Below are 18,976 nucleotides of genomic sequence, written 5' to 3' on the forward strand. Positions count from 1 at the left end.
TCCTGTCAATGTACCTGCTTGCCTCAAGGCTGTGTTTATATTAAATATCAATAAAAAACTGATAGCATCTACATGGAGGCAGTAACACAAAAATCATATGTCGCTGCAGGCCAAAACTGTCGAGAAGATAGACACAAGCGATGTTTAAATTTTTCTTTCTCTTTTAGGTTTATGTAAAAAAAATCCTTTCAAACAAAAGTTAGAAATATCTCTTTGAAGATGAGGGCTAACATCCAGAGAGCTCAGGGGCCATTTTTTTTTTTTTTACTTCTGATCTCATAAAAAAGAACTAGTACCTGGAAATGTTGGATTTAGTCCTTCTTGAGATTCATAGAATGTTAAGTATGGAAGGGACTTCAGACATCATTTAACCTAACTCTTTTTGCAGATAAGAAAATTGAAGTCCAAGGATCTGAAGTGATTTGTTTAAATTCACACAACTAGGCCCATAAATATTTTCTTTCTGCCTAAAGAGGCATTTTGATTTATTCTTATTGATTTTGGCAAGGACAGGTTTGGGATGGGATGGAGTTGATCAAACTGCACCAGCTCTGGGCCTGTGTTTCTGCTTTCTTACGGGGTCATTATTAGAAACCCCTTTGGAAAGAGAATGGTTTGATGTCCAACTCAATTCTTCTTTCCATTTTGCTACTGTGAGGATTTTAGTTCTTTTTTCTGTGTCTATCAAGTGTTATGAAGGGTTAGTTCTCAGTAAAACAGGATTGCATGAGATAGAAAGACAAATATATCATGAGGACTTGTGAGCACATGGATTATGAAGAGACTTTCTAACAGCTTTGGCATTTATTGAAAACAGTTCTCAAAATATGAATGTACAGTTTTGAGCAATAATCTTAAAAGGTATGAGCAAATAGGATTGGATGACAAATGTAGAGCTTGCCTAAGGGCCTGTGCTCAATGCTAAGTAGCTTAATCTTTTTATCACTGTTTCAATAAAGGCATAGGTGTTACATTCATCCAATGTGTAGTAGACACTAAGGTAGGAGGGGTAGCTTACCCATGGGATAGCAGGTACAGAATCCAAAAGGGTCTTGGATGGTAAGACACTGGGTCAAAATGAGCAAGAATTTATTATAGATAAATACAAAGTCTTGTAGTTACATTTTAAAAGTCAGTCTCATGGGGCAGAGCCAAGATGGCAGAGAGTAGACACCTCTTTATCTTAGCTCCTTCTAGTGTCCCTCAGTTCAATACCAGATCAAGCCTCTGAACTGGTTTTGGAGTGACAGAACCTACAAATGTTTGGAGTGTAACAAATTTCCAGCAGAAGATACTTTGGAAGAACTTTAGAAAAGGTCTGCTTAAATCAGGCAGGTGGTGTGGGGGGAGAAGGGGGAGAAGGGGAAGGAAGGAAGAGGCAGCCAAACTCAGACACAGCTCAGGAAGTTGGGGGCCATACCAGTGAATCTATTGGAAAACTCTTAGGCTACTCTGCCCAGGTTACAAGCCAGCAGATCAGAAAATTAGCTGTGAGACATGCAAAGCAAATACTAAAGGCAAATAGTGAGTCTCTGAACCCCAGAAAAAAATCCAGAACCTGATCACTCCAGGAGTTAGTCAGCGGCACTGTGCCCCAGAGCAACCTAAAGCAGCTGTCACCCCTTTGCCTTAAGAGCAGACTAAATCTTAAAAAAAAAAAAAAGGAAACAAAAAGAACTCTGACCATAGAAAACTTTTATGGAGAAAGAGAACAGACTTCAAACCCTGAGTATCATAAAGGCAAATCAGCCCCAGATGAAACTCCAAAGGGTGACATGAATTGGTCCCTATTTCACAAGGCTCTCTTGGAAGAATTCAAAAAGTATCTTAAAAGATAATTATCAGCAAAGTCCAACTGCAAGAGAAACAAAGAGAAATTCCATTTAAACTAACTAGATAATATAAAATATTTGGAAATCTATCTGCCAAGGCGAAGTCAGGAACTATATGAACACAACTACAAAACAATTTCCACACAAATTAAATCAGATCTAATCAACTGGAAAAATATTAAGTGCTTATGGGTAGGCCAAGCTGAGATAATAAAAATGACAATACTAACTAAATTAATCTACTTATTCAGTGTCATACCGATAAAACTGCAAGAAATTATTTTACAGAGCTAGAAAAAAATTAACAAAGTTCATCTGGAAGAACCAAAGGTAAAGAATTTCAAGAGAAATAATGGAAAAATGCAAATGAAGGTGACCTAGCTGTGCCAGATCTAAAGCTATATTATAAAGTGGCTGGTATCAAAACCATTTGATATTGGTTAAGAAACAGAGTAGTTGATCAGTGGAATAGGTTAGGTTCACAGGACAAAATAGTCAATAACTATAAGTAATCTATAGATTGCAAACCCAAAGACCCAGCTTTTGGGATAATAACTCACTATTTGACAAAAACTGCTGGGAAAATGGGAAATTGGTGTGATAGAAACTAGGTATTTACCTATACCTAACACCCTATACTAAAATAAGATCAAAATGGGTTCATGATTTATATATAAAGAGAGATATTATAAGCAAATTAGAAGAACAAAGGATAGTTTACCTCTCAGATCTATGGATAAGGAAGGAATTTGTGCCTAAAGAAGAACTGGAGTTCATTGTTGAACACAAAATAGATAATTTTGATTATATTAAATTAAAATTTTTTCTACAAACAAAACCAATGCAGACAATATTAGAAGGCAAGCAATAAACTAAAGAAAAGTTTTTTCATTCATGCATTCTGATAAAGGACTCATTTTTAGAATATATATTGACTCAAATTTGTAAGAATTCAAGCCATTCTCCAAGTGATAAATGTTAAAAGCATATGAACAGACAATATTCAGATGAAAAAATTGAAATCACTTTTAATCATATGAAAAGGTGATCTAAATCACTATACATCAGAAAAATGCAAATTAAAACAACTCTGAGGTATTACTATACACCTTGCAGATTGGCTAAAAAGACAGGGATAGATAGTGATGAATATTGAAAGGGCTGTAGGAAAGCTGGAATACTAATACTTTGTTAGTAGAGTTGTGAATTGATCCAACCATTCTGGAGAGCAATTTGTAATTATGCCCAAAAGGCAATCAAATTGTGCATACCCATTGATCCAGCAGTGTTTCTACTGGACTTGTATCTCAATGAGATTATAAAGGAGGGAAAGGGATCCACACGTGCAGAAACATTTCTGGAAGTTCTTTTGGAAGTGGCAAGAAACCAGAAACTGAGTGAATGCCCATCGGTTGGAGAATAACTGAATAAATTATGATAAATGAATGTAAGGAATATTATTGCTCTATAAGATATGATCAGCAGGATGATTTCAGGGAGGCCTGGAGAGACTTAAATGAACTGATGCTAAAAATGAGCAGAACCAGGAGATCATTGTACACAGCAACAAGATTATATGAAGATCAATTCTGATGGATATGTCCCTTTTCAACAATGAGATAATTGTGGCCAGTTCCAATGATCTTGTGATGAAGTGAGCCATCTACACCTAGCGAGAGGATCGTGGATTAACTTAGAGTGGATTGCAACATAACATTTGCACTCTTTTTGTTGTTTGCTTGCATTTTGTTTTCTTTTTTCATTTTTCCCCTTTTTGATCTGATTGTATTTTTGCACTATGATAATTTATAAGTATCTATACATATATTGGATTTAACTTGTATCTTTAAAGTGTATAATATATATCAGATTACTTGCCATCTACAGGAGGAGGTGGGGAAATGAGGGAATTTGGAACACAAGGTTTTGCAAGCGTTAGTGTTGAAAAATCATCCATGCATATGTTTTGAAAATAAAAAGCTTTAATAAAAAATTTTAAAAAATAAAATTTTTGAATTTGTAGATCTGTGAAATGCTATAGATCTATATTTACCATGATTTCACTAAAGCATTTGCTAAAATGTCTTGCCATTCTTGTTTCAAAGTAGACATGTTGGACAAATGAAAAAAAAAAGTCAGCCTCTTAAATAGAAGACAAAGAATATGACTACATAATAGTTTGCATTAAAAAAAAATCTTGCCAATCTCATGAAATACAAACTTGATATAAGACAACTTTCTATCAATGAATAATATGGCAGCCACAAAGAACTAATGCAATCATGGGCTGCATTAAGAGAGGGGTAATGCCAACCCCTACTGGGCAGCAATATGGCTTAATGATTAAAGCAGTGGGATAAGAGTCAGAAAGACCTGAGTTCAAATTCAGTTTCAGAAATTCACTATTTCTGTGACCCTGGGCAAATCACTTAATCCTGTCTGCTTCAATTTCCTCATCTATAAAATGATCTGGAGAAGGAAATGACACACTACTTCATTAGCTTTGCCATGAGAAACCCAGATGAAGAGTTGGACACAGTGGAAATGACTGACCAATAATAACAATGTCAACAACAACTGAGGTTGTGCCATTTCCTTAGCATATTTGGAATATTATCATCAGTCTTGATTAACACAGTGTAGGGAGAGCATTAAGAAGTTGGAGATCAAAGAGAACAAGAATGGTGAAGGACTAAGCTGGATGAGAATCTATTAAGGGAATCGGGGAGAATTAGTCTAGAAGAGAAAAGATTCAGAGGAAATATGATCATTCACTTCTATTATTTGAAGCACTTTCATAGGAAAGAGGGCCACCCAGAGGAGCAGCAATTGGGAGAGATTGCAAAGGAACAAATTTCAGTTTGATGTCAAGAATGACTAGGTAACAATGACAGCAATCTCTCAAATATAAGAGGTTGCCTTGGAAAATGATGACTTTCTTTTCACTGAGTTTCCTAAGTAAAAGTCTATGATTTTTTTTCAGAAATTTCTTATAACAAATGACTAAAATCAAGGAAAAGTAGTTCCCCTAATGGCTGGATACATATATATGATGTATACATACACATACAAATACACATACATATACATATATATACATGTCTCATTGTATACCCTAATAATATCTTTGCATTGGATATCAAGTTGCATCACTGGAACATCTCCATAGATCATAAATCGTATGCCCGAAGGCCTCCAAAAGCAAGCAAATCTAAGTCTTTAATTTTACAATTGAAGAGACTGAGGTTTAAAGAAGCACCGTCTTGTGATGTAGGGAGATTGCTAAATCAGGTAGCTTGGAATAGATATCTTCCTTATTCCTGATGTACACAGGCAAACACATTCTCACATGTTCTTTATTTGTTTTTCTTCCTTAATCATAATTTTATGAATCTATTTTGTTAATAATTTTATTTCCACAAACTTTGAGCAGTCTTTTTTCTGTCACTTAACATTCTAGACAACCTACTGGAAGAACCTAGAAGGTCTATAATTTGCCTAGGACTACTCAGCCATGCTGGATCATATGTCCAAGGCAGAATTCCAATCCCAGCCTTCCTGGCTTAAAAGAAAGTTTGCTATGCACAGAACTGAGCTCCCCTTCTTTGGGTTACTTACAGTTACAATGTCAATCATGATTAATGTCTATTTGTGGCAGAGGTGCTGGGTTAATAGCAAGGAAAAATCTACTTCTTGATGGTTTATTCTAGACGTTAATTTGGTTCAGGAAATGAGCTGTAGCGCACCTGTGTGAAGATTCACTTTCGTACTACAATCATATCTCACTCATGGCTTGGAAGTAGCCAAGTGTTAAAACAAGTCTCTTTTGTCTTAATTTAGGTGATTATCTTGAATTAGCTATAATTTCAAAAGCAATATATATATATATATATATATATATATATATATATATTGCCTTCCAAAAATTTATGTTTTAACATAGTGAAATAAATTTACAGAAAATGAAAGGTGGGCCCTTTCATTACAGGCTTCTTTAAATACAAGGAGACTTCCTTTGCTGATTTCCTGATATAGGCGATGGCACTTAAATTGAATCGTTGGAGGAAGTTAGCTGAGATATTATTATTCTCATTTTGTTGTTGAAAAAACAAAGCAAACCTGAGACTTAGATGGATTTAATGATTTCCCCAAAGTCCCACAGAGTTAGTGAGTGGCAGAAGCCAAACTTGGATTTTGCTACACTATTATTCCCATTGTACCAATCATGGCTGCCAGTTCATATGATCTAGAAGAGTTTATGATACTAGGAATAGCTTGCCAGCTCCTGGCAAGGAACTCTTGACTTCATGCCGGAACTCTCCATTCTGTCTTCTATTCTGGAGATATTTCCCTTCTTTACACTGCATCCTGGTTTTATATAATATTTCACCCAATTCCCACATACTTCAGGAGACCTTTCTAACTCCCCAGCTCATGCTCAGCCTTCCCTCTGAGGTTATCTGTCTTTTGCACTATAAAGATCTTGTATGTACATAGTTATTTCTAAGCCATCCCTCGATTATATTATGAGCTCCCTGTGCATAGACATGGTGCATTTGCCTTTCTTTGTACTCCTACCTCTTAGCACAATGCCTAGAATATATTAAATTGCTTAATAAATGCCTTTAAGTGATCATTTAATTACCAGCTCTCATATCAGAATGGATCATGGATTCAACTAGGTTTCAATTTTATCAATTAGCATTTATTAATTATCTCTTGTGGGCCAGACACTATGCTAGATTCTGGGAAGACTAAGACAAATGTGAAATAACACTTACCGTCTAGGAGTGGAGTTCTGACAGTTTCTCTGTGTGAACAGGAACACCAGGAGGACGACTTTTGTCATCTGTAAACTGGAGGAAATAGTGTCTCTATTCCTGACCCTATAGGTACTTATGAACTTCTGGTAGTTCATTACATTGTACATCAGTATATACATTAAGTATGTAAGCACTTTGTGAACAGTAAAGGGATTATAAGGCTTTTTGGCAGCAGGTGAAATTGGTCGGATTAACTTTGGTTTTGATAATTTCTATGTGTTTTAAGCTTCAAGGGCTGGAGATCTGGAGAGAAAGAGAGAGAGAGAGAGAGAGAGAGAGAGAGAGAGGAGAGAGAGAGATTGTGTGTGTATATGTGTGTGTGTGTGTGATATGACTCATGATGGATTTGCCCTTCAAGCATACTTATACCCAAGATTGCCATCTGGCCTCTATTTGAAACTTTCAAGACTTGCTTTGGACAATGACACATTCAGTTTCCCTCATTTAATTTCATATTTCCTAAAAGGACAGTGGGCAATAAGTCATTGATACCATTCGTCTCTCCCATCTCAGTATCACCAGGCTTTGGAAAACGCACATAAACACACATGCGCACGCGCGCCATTTATCAAATAGTGAGTAAACAAGCATTATAAAATGGAAATATTTAGGGAGATATCTTATTTCAGCACTTCACATATATTTATAGGCTCTATCTCTAGTAGTTACAAGCACTGAATTAATTATCACTGAGAACTATTCATTATTTATATATGTTCTAATTAGGATGAATGAGCATGTTGTCACTGAAAGACAAGAAGTGAAAATTGGGCAGCTCTGCTCCCTCTGAATGGGGCCTTCAGAATATTGCTGGCAACCCAGCTTATTGGAAGTCTAATGTCAATGCCTGTCATTATTGTAATCTCTAGTTCATTGCATGCCTGATTTAGCATAATAGCGATTCATTATAATAATAATGGCACTTTACATATATTTACTCATTTGATCTTCACAAATCCCCAGCGAGGTAGATCTGATTATTATTCCCATTTTAAAGATGAGAAAGCCAAGGCTGATAAAAATTAAGTGACTTACCAGGTAGGTGGGATACTTCCAGGTCAAGTCAGGAAGACTCATCTTCCTAAATTCAATTCTGGCCTCCATCACTTCCTAGCTAGATGACTCTGGCAAGTCACTTAACTCTGTTCCCCTCAGTTTCCTCATCTGTAAAATGACCTGGAGAAGAAAATGGTGAACCACTTTGGAATCTTTGCCAAGAAAACTCCAATCAGAGCCACAAAGAGTAGGATGTGACTGAAATAACTGAATGACAACATACAATTAATAAGTCTATGAACCCAGGATTTGACTCTAAGCTATATCTACTGTTCCACCTAGAAGGCCCATTATGGTGAGGAACTGATCAATTGTGCCAAATACAATAAGGGAAACCAAAGCTCTCTTTCTTGACAACAAAGTAACCCCTAATGGCAAAGTTAGTTATTTAACAGAGTAACAGAACATAATTTCATGTATTGCTATTTTGTTGTAAGGAATATACTGACCACCATTATATTCCCTGTAGACAACAGATAGATATAAAATAGGGGAAGGGAAAGAAATATGCTTTTATATAGTGTCTTATATGAGATTGCACGGCAACAAGTAGTTTTTATAAACATTATCTCATTTGATCTTCACAAAAAGCACAGTGAAGTAAGTGTAGTCATTAACCCCATTTTATAGATGAGGAAAATGGGGCAAACAGAAGTTATACAAATGGTAAATATCTAAGATTAGGTTTGCCTTAGGTGTTCCTGACTCTAGGTCCAGTGCTCTTATCTACTGCTCTAACTGTTGTCACTGGTACTGAATTGTTTCAACCATATCTATTTATGACCTCATTTGCCTTGGTAAGAGTACTGTGATGGGTTTGCTATTTTCTTCCTCATCCCATTTTACAGATGAGAAACTGAAGTAAACAGAGTTAAGTCCCGTTCCTAGAATCACACAGGTAAGTAAGTGTCTGAGGCCAGATTTGAACTGAGGAAGCTGAGTTTTTCTGATTCCAAGTCCAATGCTCTATCCACTGCACCACTCAACTGACTAAATACCTTGGACAGAGTTTCCCTGTAAGATTTTTGTCAGTCTTGTGATTTTATCCTAGATATAATAGGTATTGGAGCTTCAAGGGAGAGATATGGTCCAAATTATGCTTTAGGAGTTACTACTACTTTTTCCATAGAAAAGAAAATTCAACTACAATTCAACTCTGGACCTCCCTCTTTGTTTGCAAATATTCAATTGAGAGGGTACTTGACTTGAAATGACTTGAGACACTCATTCAAAATCATAAGATGGTATTTGTCAGGGACAAGACTTGAACTCGTGTTCTTTCTTAATTCCCTTCTAGCTTAAGGTACAGATCACATCAGAGTTGACCTTACGAACTCCTTTCTTTAGAGTCAAAGGCCACGATTTCACATCTATCCCACTTCCTAATTGTTTCCAGTAATCTTCTGAATATAAGGCAATGTTACTTTATATACTCTTATTTCAAGATATTTGAGGGTTACTCAGATTGTGGAAAATACTGAATGTACTTTCTTTATGATTAGCCTGCATATAGCTGCTATCTATCCATTTACACTGGGATAATTTGGTTGATCTGTGATTTTTTAATGACAAAAATACTCACTTGCAAAAATGGGACTTTCAAAACAGAAACTGCCATGGCCTCCTGAACAGATGTAGGATATGGCAGGAAGAAGGTGTCGCAGAGACTCTTATTGATTGTCTTTCTCTGTCCCATCTCACACTAGAGGAAATGCCTTGGCCCAAGCGGATCTATAACATGACTCCCTTCTTGTCTCCTCTCTTTTCTGTTCTTTCAGATCCTGCGATCGTCAATGGCGTGTACTGGTCAGAGTCCTTAAACAAAGTGTTTGTAGATAATTTTGACCGAGACCCTTCTCTGATATGGCAGTATTTTGGAAGTGCCAAAGGATTCTTTAGACAGTATCCAGGTGAGTAACCAAAAATAGACTTGGAGCCAGACAGCATCAAGGTCTTTGTCCCCTTCCTCCTTAGATTTTTGTCTGCTTCCTGTCCTATTGTTTGACTATGGCTTAAGGTGGTCTTGGATTTGTGGAAGCCATAATCAGCTTATATTGAATAAGTCCCTACTGTGTGCTAGGAGCTAGGGAGATGGATACATAAAAATGACACAATCTCTATACTTAGGAAACTTTTGACTCAATTTAAAATCTAATAGCAGAAGACCATGAGTTCCTGCAGATCTTGCTGGGTTTGCCCAGAAGAAATCCAGAGGAAAATACAGAATTTCACTATGAATTCTCCCCCAGGAACACTCATCATCTAGAAGCTGACCACAAGAAAGTGGAATTTTTGTCTAGATGATTTCATAAAAACCCACCTTTAAGGCCAAGAGATCATAGGTTTATGGATGCAGAACTGAAAGGAACTTTAAAAGCACAATCCCTCATTATCTTTACTATGACACAGATATGTTAATGCTGTATCCTTAATAACTTCTTGCTAGCAACTCTGGGGTGCTTTTTCATTCATTATCTCATATTTCCTACAACAACCTTGGTAGATAGGTGCTATTATTCTCCCCATTTTACAGATGAAGTAACATGACTCATCCAGTTACTCAGCTAGTTTCAGAAATAACATTCAAAGCTGGATTTTAATAAGAGAAATATAACAATCTATGCCTTGCTGCAGACAAAATATGTTCACCACTGGAATAATATCCATGTGCCCAAAGCTTTCTAAGTACCTGAAATCCCAGCTTCCCCCATCCTCCCTTTTTTTTCCTCCTCCTAAACTTGAGAATGTTGCTGATGATAAATTTCTCTTGAGCCATGATGAAGGCCTTCAGCTATCACCTCTGACTGTTATACTTATGTTTCCTTCTATATCCCTTTCTTTATTGTTTTTTTTTTCCTTTTCTTATTTTGCTTGACTCCATCCTTTTGTTAACAAGCAGGTTCTACAGTGTGTTAGCTTGCAGCTTTAGTTCAAGCCTAGCTTTTGTCACTTACTTGCTTGGTAAGCCATATGACTTCTCCAGCCTCATTTTCATTCTTCTTAGCAAACTCATTTTGCAACTGAGAAACTGAGGGTCATGGAAAGGGAAGTCAGGATTTGAACCTAGAAGCCCCAACTCCAAATATAATTTCTTTCTATTGTACATGCCTCTGACCTTCACAGTATGATCTGTATTGGTTGAAGTCCCTGCCCCATTGAATTCACGAGTCCTTGAAGAATTGGAGGCAGAGAAGTCGCAGAGGATTGTTTATAAGAGACTAGGGTGACTTCTGTTTTTGCAGTAGAAAACCAGGGCTTGCCCAGGCTCAATATACTTTCTATTGAATCGTTGATTGGTTCCTTGGATGCAAACCACCTTGGAGGCAGCCTACTAAAACCCAGGATCGATATAGATAGATACACCCATCCTGAATTATCCTGTCCTAAAGATACGAGCCTGCAAAAAAAAAAAAAATCATTCCTCGTGTGATCTTCAGCAGCAATTGGGAAAGAGCCACTGATTACAACCAACATGATCCAAAAATGCCAGCAGCACAACTCATCCAAATGGACCCTATTTGTCAGAGAATCTGCCCAGTTTCCCTCTGCCAAGCAGGTGCGGCCTTCGGGGCTTTCCTGAGCTGCTGCTTGTCTGTGGTGGCAGGAGATTTCGTTCTGGCTTTGTTAGAATTTTAATTAAAACGGGAAGTTTTAATTTTGCTTACAAGTTGTAAGAACGTGACTTCGGGCTACAATTTACTGGCATTCCAGCTGTAGAAATCCTCTAAAAGAAGTAAAAGGAAGAGAAAGCCCCATATAATCTTAGAGCAATTAAGGAGAATCATTTATGTTTTCCTTAAATAAAAACAAGCACCTGCTATCTCGGTGCAGTACGCTAAATGCAGGTTTCCCGTGGTCAGCCCCCTTGGTGGTATTGTTGGCAAGGGCACCCATCCTGGAAGGCATCTCTTTCTGACAGTTTCATGGCAGGTTCCTCTGGCCATCCCATAGTCCTCTGCTCTCTAGCCACACCCACACAACCCATCTCAAGGCTTCCAGAAATTGAAGAATAAACAGTTGACTTCAGTCATTTTGACAGGGAACACTGGGCTAAAAGGGGCTGTGGTCCAGCATTGCGATCTGTTGAAAGCCGAGGAAGGGAAAAAAGAGTTGAGCACAGATGCTGCTGAAATTATGGCAGAATTTGGAAGAAGACCATGTGGAAAACCAAGGAAAATCTTACCCTTGGAGTAGGATTTAGCAATGGTAGGAAGGAGGATAATCCCAGGCCTGATCTGTCCTAGCTGGATGTGCCAGCGTAAGCTCTGGTTACTGGAACTTTAGAAAGGCAGGAACAAAAATCCTCATAGAAGATGAGACTTTTTACTGGTGAGACATTTCACTGGAGCCTACTGGAGTGTGAAGGAGGCTTGGATTTGAAGTGAGAGGATCTGGATTTGAATCCTTGCTTTATCATTCCACTCTGTGAGAAGTGATATGGCTTAAGAAGTGGGGATTAGGCTTATAGTCAGGAAAACTTGGGTGGGAATCCTGCCTCAGACCATTATTAGATGTATGACCTTAAGCACATCACTTAAATTCTCAGAGCTCTAGTGACCTCATCTCTAATAGAGAATATAATAGCAGTAAGCTATTACTGTTATGATGGACACATGAAATAACCCATGGGAAGCACTTGGAAAACCTAAGATTAGTGATATCAGACTTAAAGAGAAATGGGCATTAAACCATGCTGCCAGCTGCAGATTGACTTGGAAAACTGCACATTAATATTACCTTTATTCTAGTTTTGTTATATTTATTCTCTTTCGTATCCCTACCTACAATTAAGAAACCACCTTTTTTTTATGCAAAACATTTCCTTAAAAGTCAAGTTGTGGAAAAAAAAAAACATAGATCTCTCACCCTAATGAAAATAAAAACTCTCAAAAAATTAAGTTAAAAAAAAAAGAGAAAGATAGAGAGAGAACGAGAGAATGCTTTGATCTATATCCAGACATAATCGGTTCCTTCTCTGGGGATGGATAGGACTTTTCATCAGAAGTCCTTCACAGTAGACATGGTTGATTGTATTACTGAGAATATTAAAATCATTTGCAGCAGGTCATCCCAGAACATTGTTATTATTTTGTATACAGTACATTTCATTTCTCTTGAGTTCATGGAGGACTTTCCAAGTATTTTTTTTTTCCTGAGAGCATCCTGCTCATCATTTCCCATAGAACAATAATATGATGGAATAATGATGGGATACATATAACACTTAATTGATCCATTGATTCCCACTTACAGGATTTTCCTAAATTTCCATAGACTATTTTTGACAAGCCAATTAGACTTAAGTGACATACCCAGCTGGTAAGAGTCAAATGACTGAGGCTGGATTTAAACTCAGATTCTCCTGATTCCAGGACTAGTGCTCTAACTACTGTACCATCTTATTGTCCCATTTAAGCTATTATTAAAGCAAGTTGTTTTTCTTCTTTGGGCCTCAGTTTCCTCATCTGTAATATGTTTATACTATGTGACCTGTAAGGTTCCTTCTAGGTTTAGTTTGATGAGACTATTATCATCTGAGTGATCTTGAGCTGGTCATTCAGTTTCTTCAGCTGTAACCTGAGGGCAAGCAGCTTCATGACTTCTGAGTCTTCTTCCAGTCTAGTCTATATCTTACTTAGAAAAAAAAATTAATTGTGCCACTGGAATTTGGGATACCCTATTGAAATTTATCATGGTTCCTTCAGTTCATGTTGCAAAAGGCTTCTGTCAGCAGTTCCACACAAACAGTGAATGATTTCCTCACTGCTGATGTTACTAAGGAATACCTGCACAATTTCCATAAAGGAAGTGCTGATTCTGGCACCTTTCCACCCTGAAAGGGGGATTTTCTTGTGATTATAGACTCTGAGAACTGGAAGAGACTTTAGACCTCCAGATTTACTTTTATTTCATAGGAGAGGAAACTGAATCAATCAATGGGCATTCATTAACAGTCTGAGCCAGACACTGTGCTAAGACTGTGAATACAAAGAAAATCAAAATGATCCCTACCCTCAAAGAGCTTACATTTTAATCAGGGATATGACACGTAAGCCACTGGGTACATACAAGGTAAATTCTGGTTTTTTTAATAACTTTTTATTGACAGAACCCATGTCTGGGTAATTTTTTACCCCTTGCACTCACTTCTGTTCCAACTTTTCCCCTCCCTCCCTCAACCCCCATCCCCAGATGGCAAGCATTCCTATACATGTTAAATATGTCACTAGATACAATATATGTGTGCAGAACCAAACAGTTCTCTTGTTGCACAGGAAGAGTTGGATTCAGAATATTACCTTAATTTTTAAAAGCATTCCTGAAATCATTGAGTGACTTATCAGTTGTCCCAGAGTTAGTCATTTTCAGAATTTAAGCTTGAAATTGAGGTTCTTCCATCAGGTTTTTGCTGATGGCCTTTCAGTTGCAAAATGGGTTTTGTTTCAGAAATGTTGAGAAAGAATTGGAGGATCCTAGTAAAATTATTTTCTTCCATCATCCTTTGTATGACATGCATATATTACAAGAAAGGGGAAAGTTAGCTAAGAGTCATCAGTGGCAAAAAGTGTGATAATCTACAAGCCAAGAGACTCCTTAGCATTGAAACCCTATAAAAGCCACTTTGATTTTGATGAATCAAGGCCATATCCCAAATTCGGTCACCATTTGTATTCATGTTGTCACCCAGCTTCCTTCCTGGCTCACTCTCGGTGACAGACCGGTGGTGACTGATGGCCGAGTTACGCTCCTCTGCCCACTCAACAGGTCAAGCCCCAGGAAAATGATCTCCCCAAACTCCAGTCCATCATTTTCATAGTGTCTCTGTTGTAACTTATTCATTTATAATCGAGCATATTCTTTCAAGAGATTGATAAAGGAAAGGACGGACAAGTGAAGGTGAAAATTTTCATGGAGGATAAAATAGGTAGCTTAGGAAAAGTGCAGAAATACCCTATTATCTCCTTGCAGAATGGAAACCTCTCGAATTTTATCTTCAAGATAGGTTAATCCTAACCTTCCTACAATATGGTGTCCTTTTCAGAAATATATGAGTCATGAGCCATTGGGTATTTTTAGGGATTACGAACTCTCTGAGCACAGGTCCTGTGCCTTACTCAAACTTATATACTCCCACATGCATACACACACTTCCCGTTGCCTAATACCCTTACATATAGTAGATAATTATATTTTTTTCTTAAGTCAATAAGTATCAACCTACAGGAAAAATTAGATTCAGGGATAAACCTAATATAAAATCTATGGTAGATGTGATTATAGACCATTGGTCTTTTGGTCTTGCTGACAACTTACCTGTTTCTGAGTTTGTCCTTTTGTCTTAACTATCATGTAGTAGCCAGGTTTGGCAGCTCAGAGAATATCTAAACGAACATATCTACATTTGTCTCCCTCCAGAGTTTATTGCATAGTATACAAATCATGTGCATAAATAATACTACAAACAATGTGTCCATCATCTCCCATCACTATACCAATCAGGGATAGATTGGGTTGGGAAAACATAGGTACTGAGAAAATTTCTTTGGAGTCAAGGCTGGATTCATGGCTATTTACCCATCATTTTGCTTGTCTTTATATTTCTTCTTCATCCTAGGTATGGAGTGGATAGGCTTCAAAGTGATTGGGAAAGAAATGACTTACTTACCTAAGATCTTCTATAAACAGATGTATGGTATCGAAATGTCCATATGGCGGTAGCCATTGTTATTATTCATAATTATTCACAGTTTACCCTATTTTTTTTGATTTCCTAATTTTATTCTATTATCTCTTGTAAATTGACAAATGAACTGAGAATCTTAGAAACTCAGGACCATAGAGATCATCTGGCCCATTTATCATAGTGCCGATCAAATGGATTGATTTTCTCCATCAACAGCTACCTGCTCTAAAACATGCTCCAGAAGTGGAATTCAAACCTTGTTGGCAACCCATTGGGGACCAAAAATCTCTCTCATCCCTTCAAGCCCCTCAATCTATGTTTGATCAGTTCTCATTGTTAGAAAACTTCTCTTGATATTGTGCCTAAATCTGAACTTCTGCCACTTCCACTCGGTGTTGCGACTTCCCACTTTTGGAGCTAAACATAAGAAGTCTAAATCCTATTCGTATGCCCAGACTTCAAATATTGGAAGGCAACAATTGTGTTTCTTTAAATCTGCTCTTCACCAGAATAAACTTTCTCCAACTTCCATAGATAAAAACTTCCTTCTTCCTTCCAACTTCCTTAGCTCTTTGGGCTGCCATAAAGAAAGGATTGACAATCTGAACTTGCAATCCACTAAAACTCACAGGTCTTTGCTGGATGAATTGTTGTTGAACTTCATCTTATTTTCATGAAGATGATTTTTTGAACCAAGTATAAAACTTTGCACTGCTCATTATTGTGTTTAATCATTAATTTTTAAAAAATTTTTTAAATATCTTTTTATTTACAAGTTATATGTACGGGTAATTTTGCAGCATTGACAATTGCCAAACCTTTTGCTTCAATTTTTCCCCTCCTTCCCCCCACCCCCTCCCCTAGATGGCAGGATGACCAGTAGTTAATCATTAATTTTATCCCAACTTTCTAGCCTATTAAGATTGTTTTGAATTTTGAATCTGACATAGGTTAGCTGTCCTTCCCAGCTTGCTTAACTGCTTCTTTTATAATTATACCATCTATATTTCTGAACATGTAATTGATGAAAATATTAATTAAACACAATAGGGTCAAGCACAAATCCCTGGACACTCTCTGGAGATATCCTACCAAGTAGACATTATGAAGTCATAGCTCTAAGTCTGGCCACAAAAGTCACCTACTTTATCCTTCCATTTATAACTCAAGAAACTGAGGCCCAGGAATATTTAATTACTTGCCTTTGATTACATAGGTATCAAGAGAGATTTGAACCCAGGTCCTCTGACTTCAGAATTAGTGTTCTTTTCACTGTTCCAAATTAATGCATTAAAGATTACTCTCTGAGTCTGGCCATTTTAGTGGCTCCCTAGTTTCCTTAATTCTAATATTTTCTGCCTCACATCACTCTAGCTTTCTTTCCAGAATCACAGAGAAGATTTTGTCCATTGGTCTACTTCAATCTAATTTAATGATATCTAAAATGTTTTCTTGATCTATATTGACTGGTAGTGACCCAGTTAAAAAAGGAAATAGGTCCATTTGGTCAGATTGGGTTTTGATCTTTATGTTTACCAAGCTACATAACTTCTTCCTAACATACAAAGGTTAGCAAATAACAAATCAAACAAGTTACGTGTGCCAGCATACAACAAGAGGATTGGAACGAGAGGCAGACAAAACAAATTGTGCCACTGAAAAGTGAGAATAGAGGGGAGAAGTAAAGATGGAAACAGACCCACCAGGGATACATGAGAACATGATGATTCCATTGTACACTGTCTCTAGTTAGATGTTATCCATTTATATCAGCTTCAAGCGCTCTGTGGCAGCCAGTGGACAGTAGAAAAAACACTGAATTGGGGTTCACCAAGATCTTAGCTTCAACCTCGCTTTGGATATGTACTAGTTATGTAATATGAAAACAGTCATTCATTTCATTGTTCCTCAATTTATTCACCAGTAAAATGAGAGACTCAATATTTTTAAGGTCTTTTCCAGCACTAAATTTATGATCTTATTAAAGAAGGAAGCTGAGTCCTTAAAAATAATGTTAAGTAAGAGGTGAGAGTGAGGTTACTTGAGTTTGTGAGGGCTTTGAAAATCATTTAAGCAAAAAAACCAAAAACAAATGTGATTACAAGTACTTATTCTCTATTTAATTCAATATGTATTCATTAATCATTTATTATGTAGGGAGTGCTGAAAATAGGGACTGAACCTTAAATATCCTTAATATGGGAAACTTCCAGGTAGGGGAAATCCATCCATTCATGTAGAAAGGCATATTTTCTGTCACTTTTAGTCTTAAAGTATTGGGTAGGATAACAGGCCAATATATCAGAGATGAAACATGAATCTAAATCTTTTGGACACCAAGGTCAACTCTCTATCCATTGGACAATCTGCCTCTCCACAAAGACAAAAGTCAAACAGATCTACCCTCAAGGAACTTAAAGTTTGGGGTCATGAGGTCATCAATAATTGGGGGATCCAGGAATTACCTCTTGAATAAGAGAGTACCTCAGTTGACTATTGAGAGGAGGGACCAACAGTTGCATGAAGGAAAAGTGAGGTGAGATAACATTTTCTTTGAGGGATATGGGGGACAGCTATGAGGGACAATTTAAACAAAAACAATGAGGTCTTTCTAGAAAAAGAAACCCAGATTATTCAAAAAATAAATATATGAATCATTAAAATATATTTTATCACTTGAACAAAGATCATATTTCTTTTGAACCTGAAGGATTTTATCTTTCTGGGACAAGCACTTACCTTCTTACGGCCCCAAATTCAAAAAGTGAGTATTGTAATTACTATAATTTCTTTTTTACAGATGAGGAAACTGAGGTGAGAGGAGGCTTAAATCACTTGCTTATGATCATAAAGCTAGGAAGTACTCTTTTTAGATCTTTCACCTAGGCCTTCAGCTTCCTCACCTCCACATCTGGGGCCTATTTTTTAATCCTCTCTCCTCTCAGTTTTGCATTAAGCAGTACTTTAGCATCACATTCTCCCTTATCTCCAGGTGTTAAAGACTTCCAATATATGTTTTCAGATTTTTTTATCCTTTTGCTTTTATTTGCTTTGACCTGCCTCCCTTCTCTTTGTGAAGCTGTATTTGTCACTCTAAGATCAATAGTCAATAGGATATAATGATAAAGAGAAGGTCAAATTGGAAACCACTCTCCCCCATTTTAATGTTCAGAGATGAGTTTATTTAAAGAAACTTTCCTTTGCATTTAACTATGCCTGGATGTGACTTAGGCCATTTAAATCATTTCCGGTTTCTTTAAAAACATGAGATCAGGGATCTCAAAGCTTGTCTAAATGTACAGCCCTGCTAATAGCTGATTTCCATTTGGTTCTGAACAACACAGTGAGTGGGGTGAACCAGATTAAAATTCAATTGGACCACATGTAATGAAATAAATAAGCATGCTGTAGAACATAGATAATGTTAATATGTGCTTTGAAACAATCAGTATGTGAGTCGCAGGGATCCTTATGTATGGTTTGGTGACGTCTAGGTTCTATTTGGGTTTGACTTGAATTTGATACTACTGGTTTAGAGAATTGTCAGGCCATCAAGATGAACAAATTTGCCTAAAGCCACG

The 18,976-nt window shown here is 37.0% G+C and overlaps 1 protein-coding gene across 2 annotated transcripts in view; it reads left to right on the forward strand.

Annotated features, from left to right (window-relative positions):
- Positions 1–18,976, forward strand: part of CACNA2D3 (calcium voltage-gated channel auxiliary subunit alpha2delta 3) — a 1,005,807-nt gene that overhangs the window by 425,794 nt on the left and 561,037 nt on the right. For both annotated transcript variants that reach the window (XM_051978988.1, XM_051978997.1), the window contains exon 6: positions 9,490–9,621. In XM_051978988.1, the coding sequence (XP_051834948.1) occupies positions 9,490–9,621 (132 nt within the window). The remainder of the gene's footprint in view (positions 1–9,489; positions 9,622–18,976) is intronic.

Source organism: Antechinus flavipes, chromosome 1, assembly GCF_016432865.1.
Source record: "Antechinus flavipes isolate AdamAnt ecotype Samford, QLD, Australia chromosome 1, AdamAnt_v2, whole genome shotgun sequence".
In the NCBI taxonomy this organism is placed as follows: domain Eukaryota; kingdom Metazoa; phylum Chordata; class Mammalia; order Dasyuromorphia; family Dasyuridae; genus Antechinus; species Antechinus flavipes.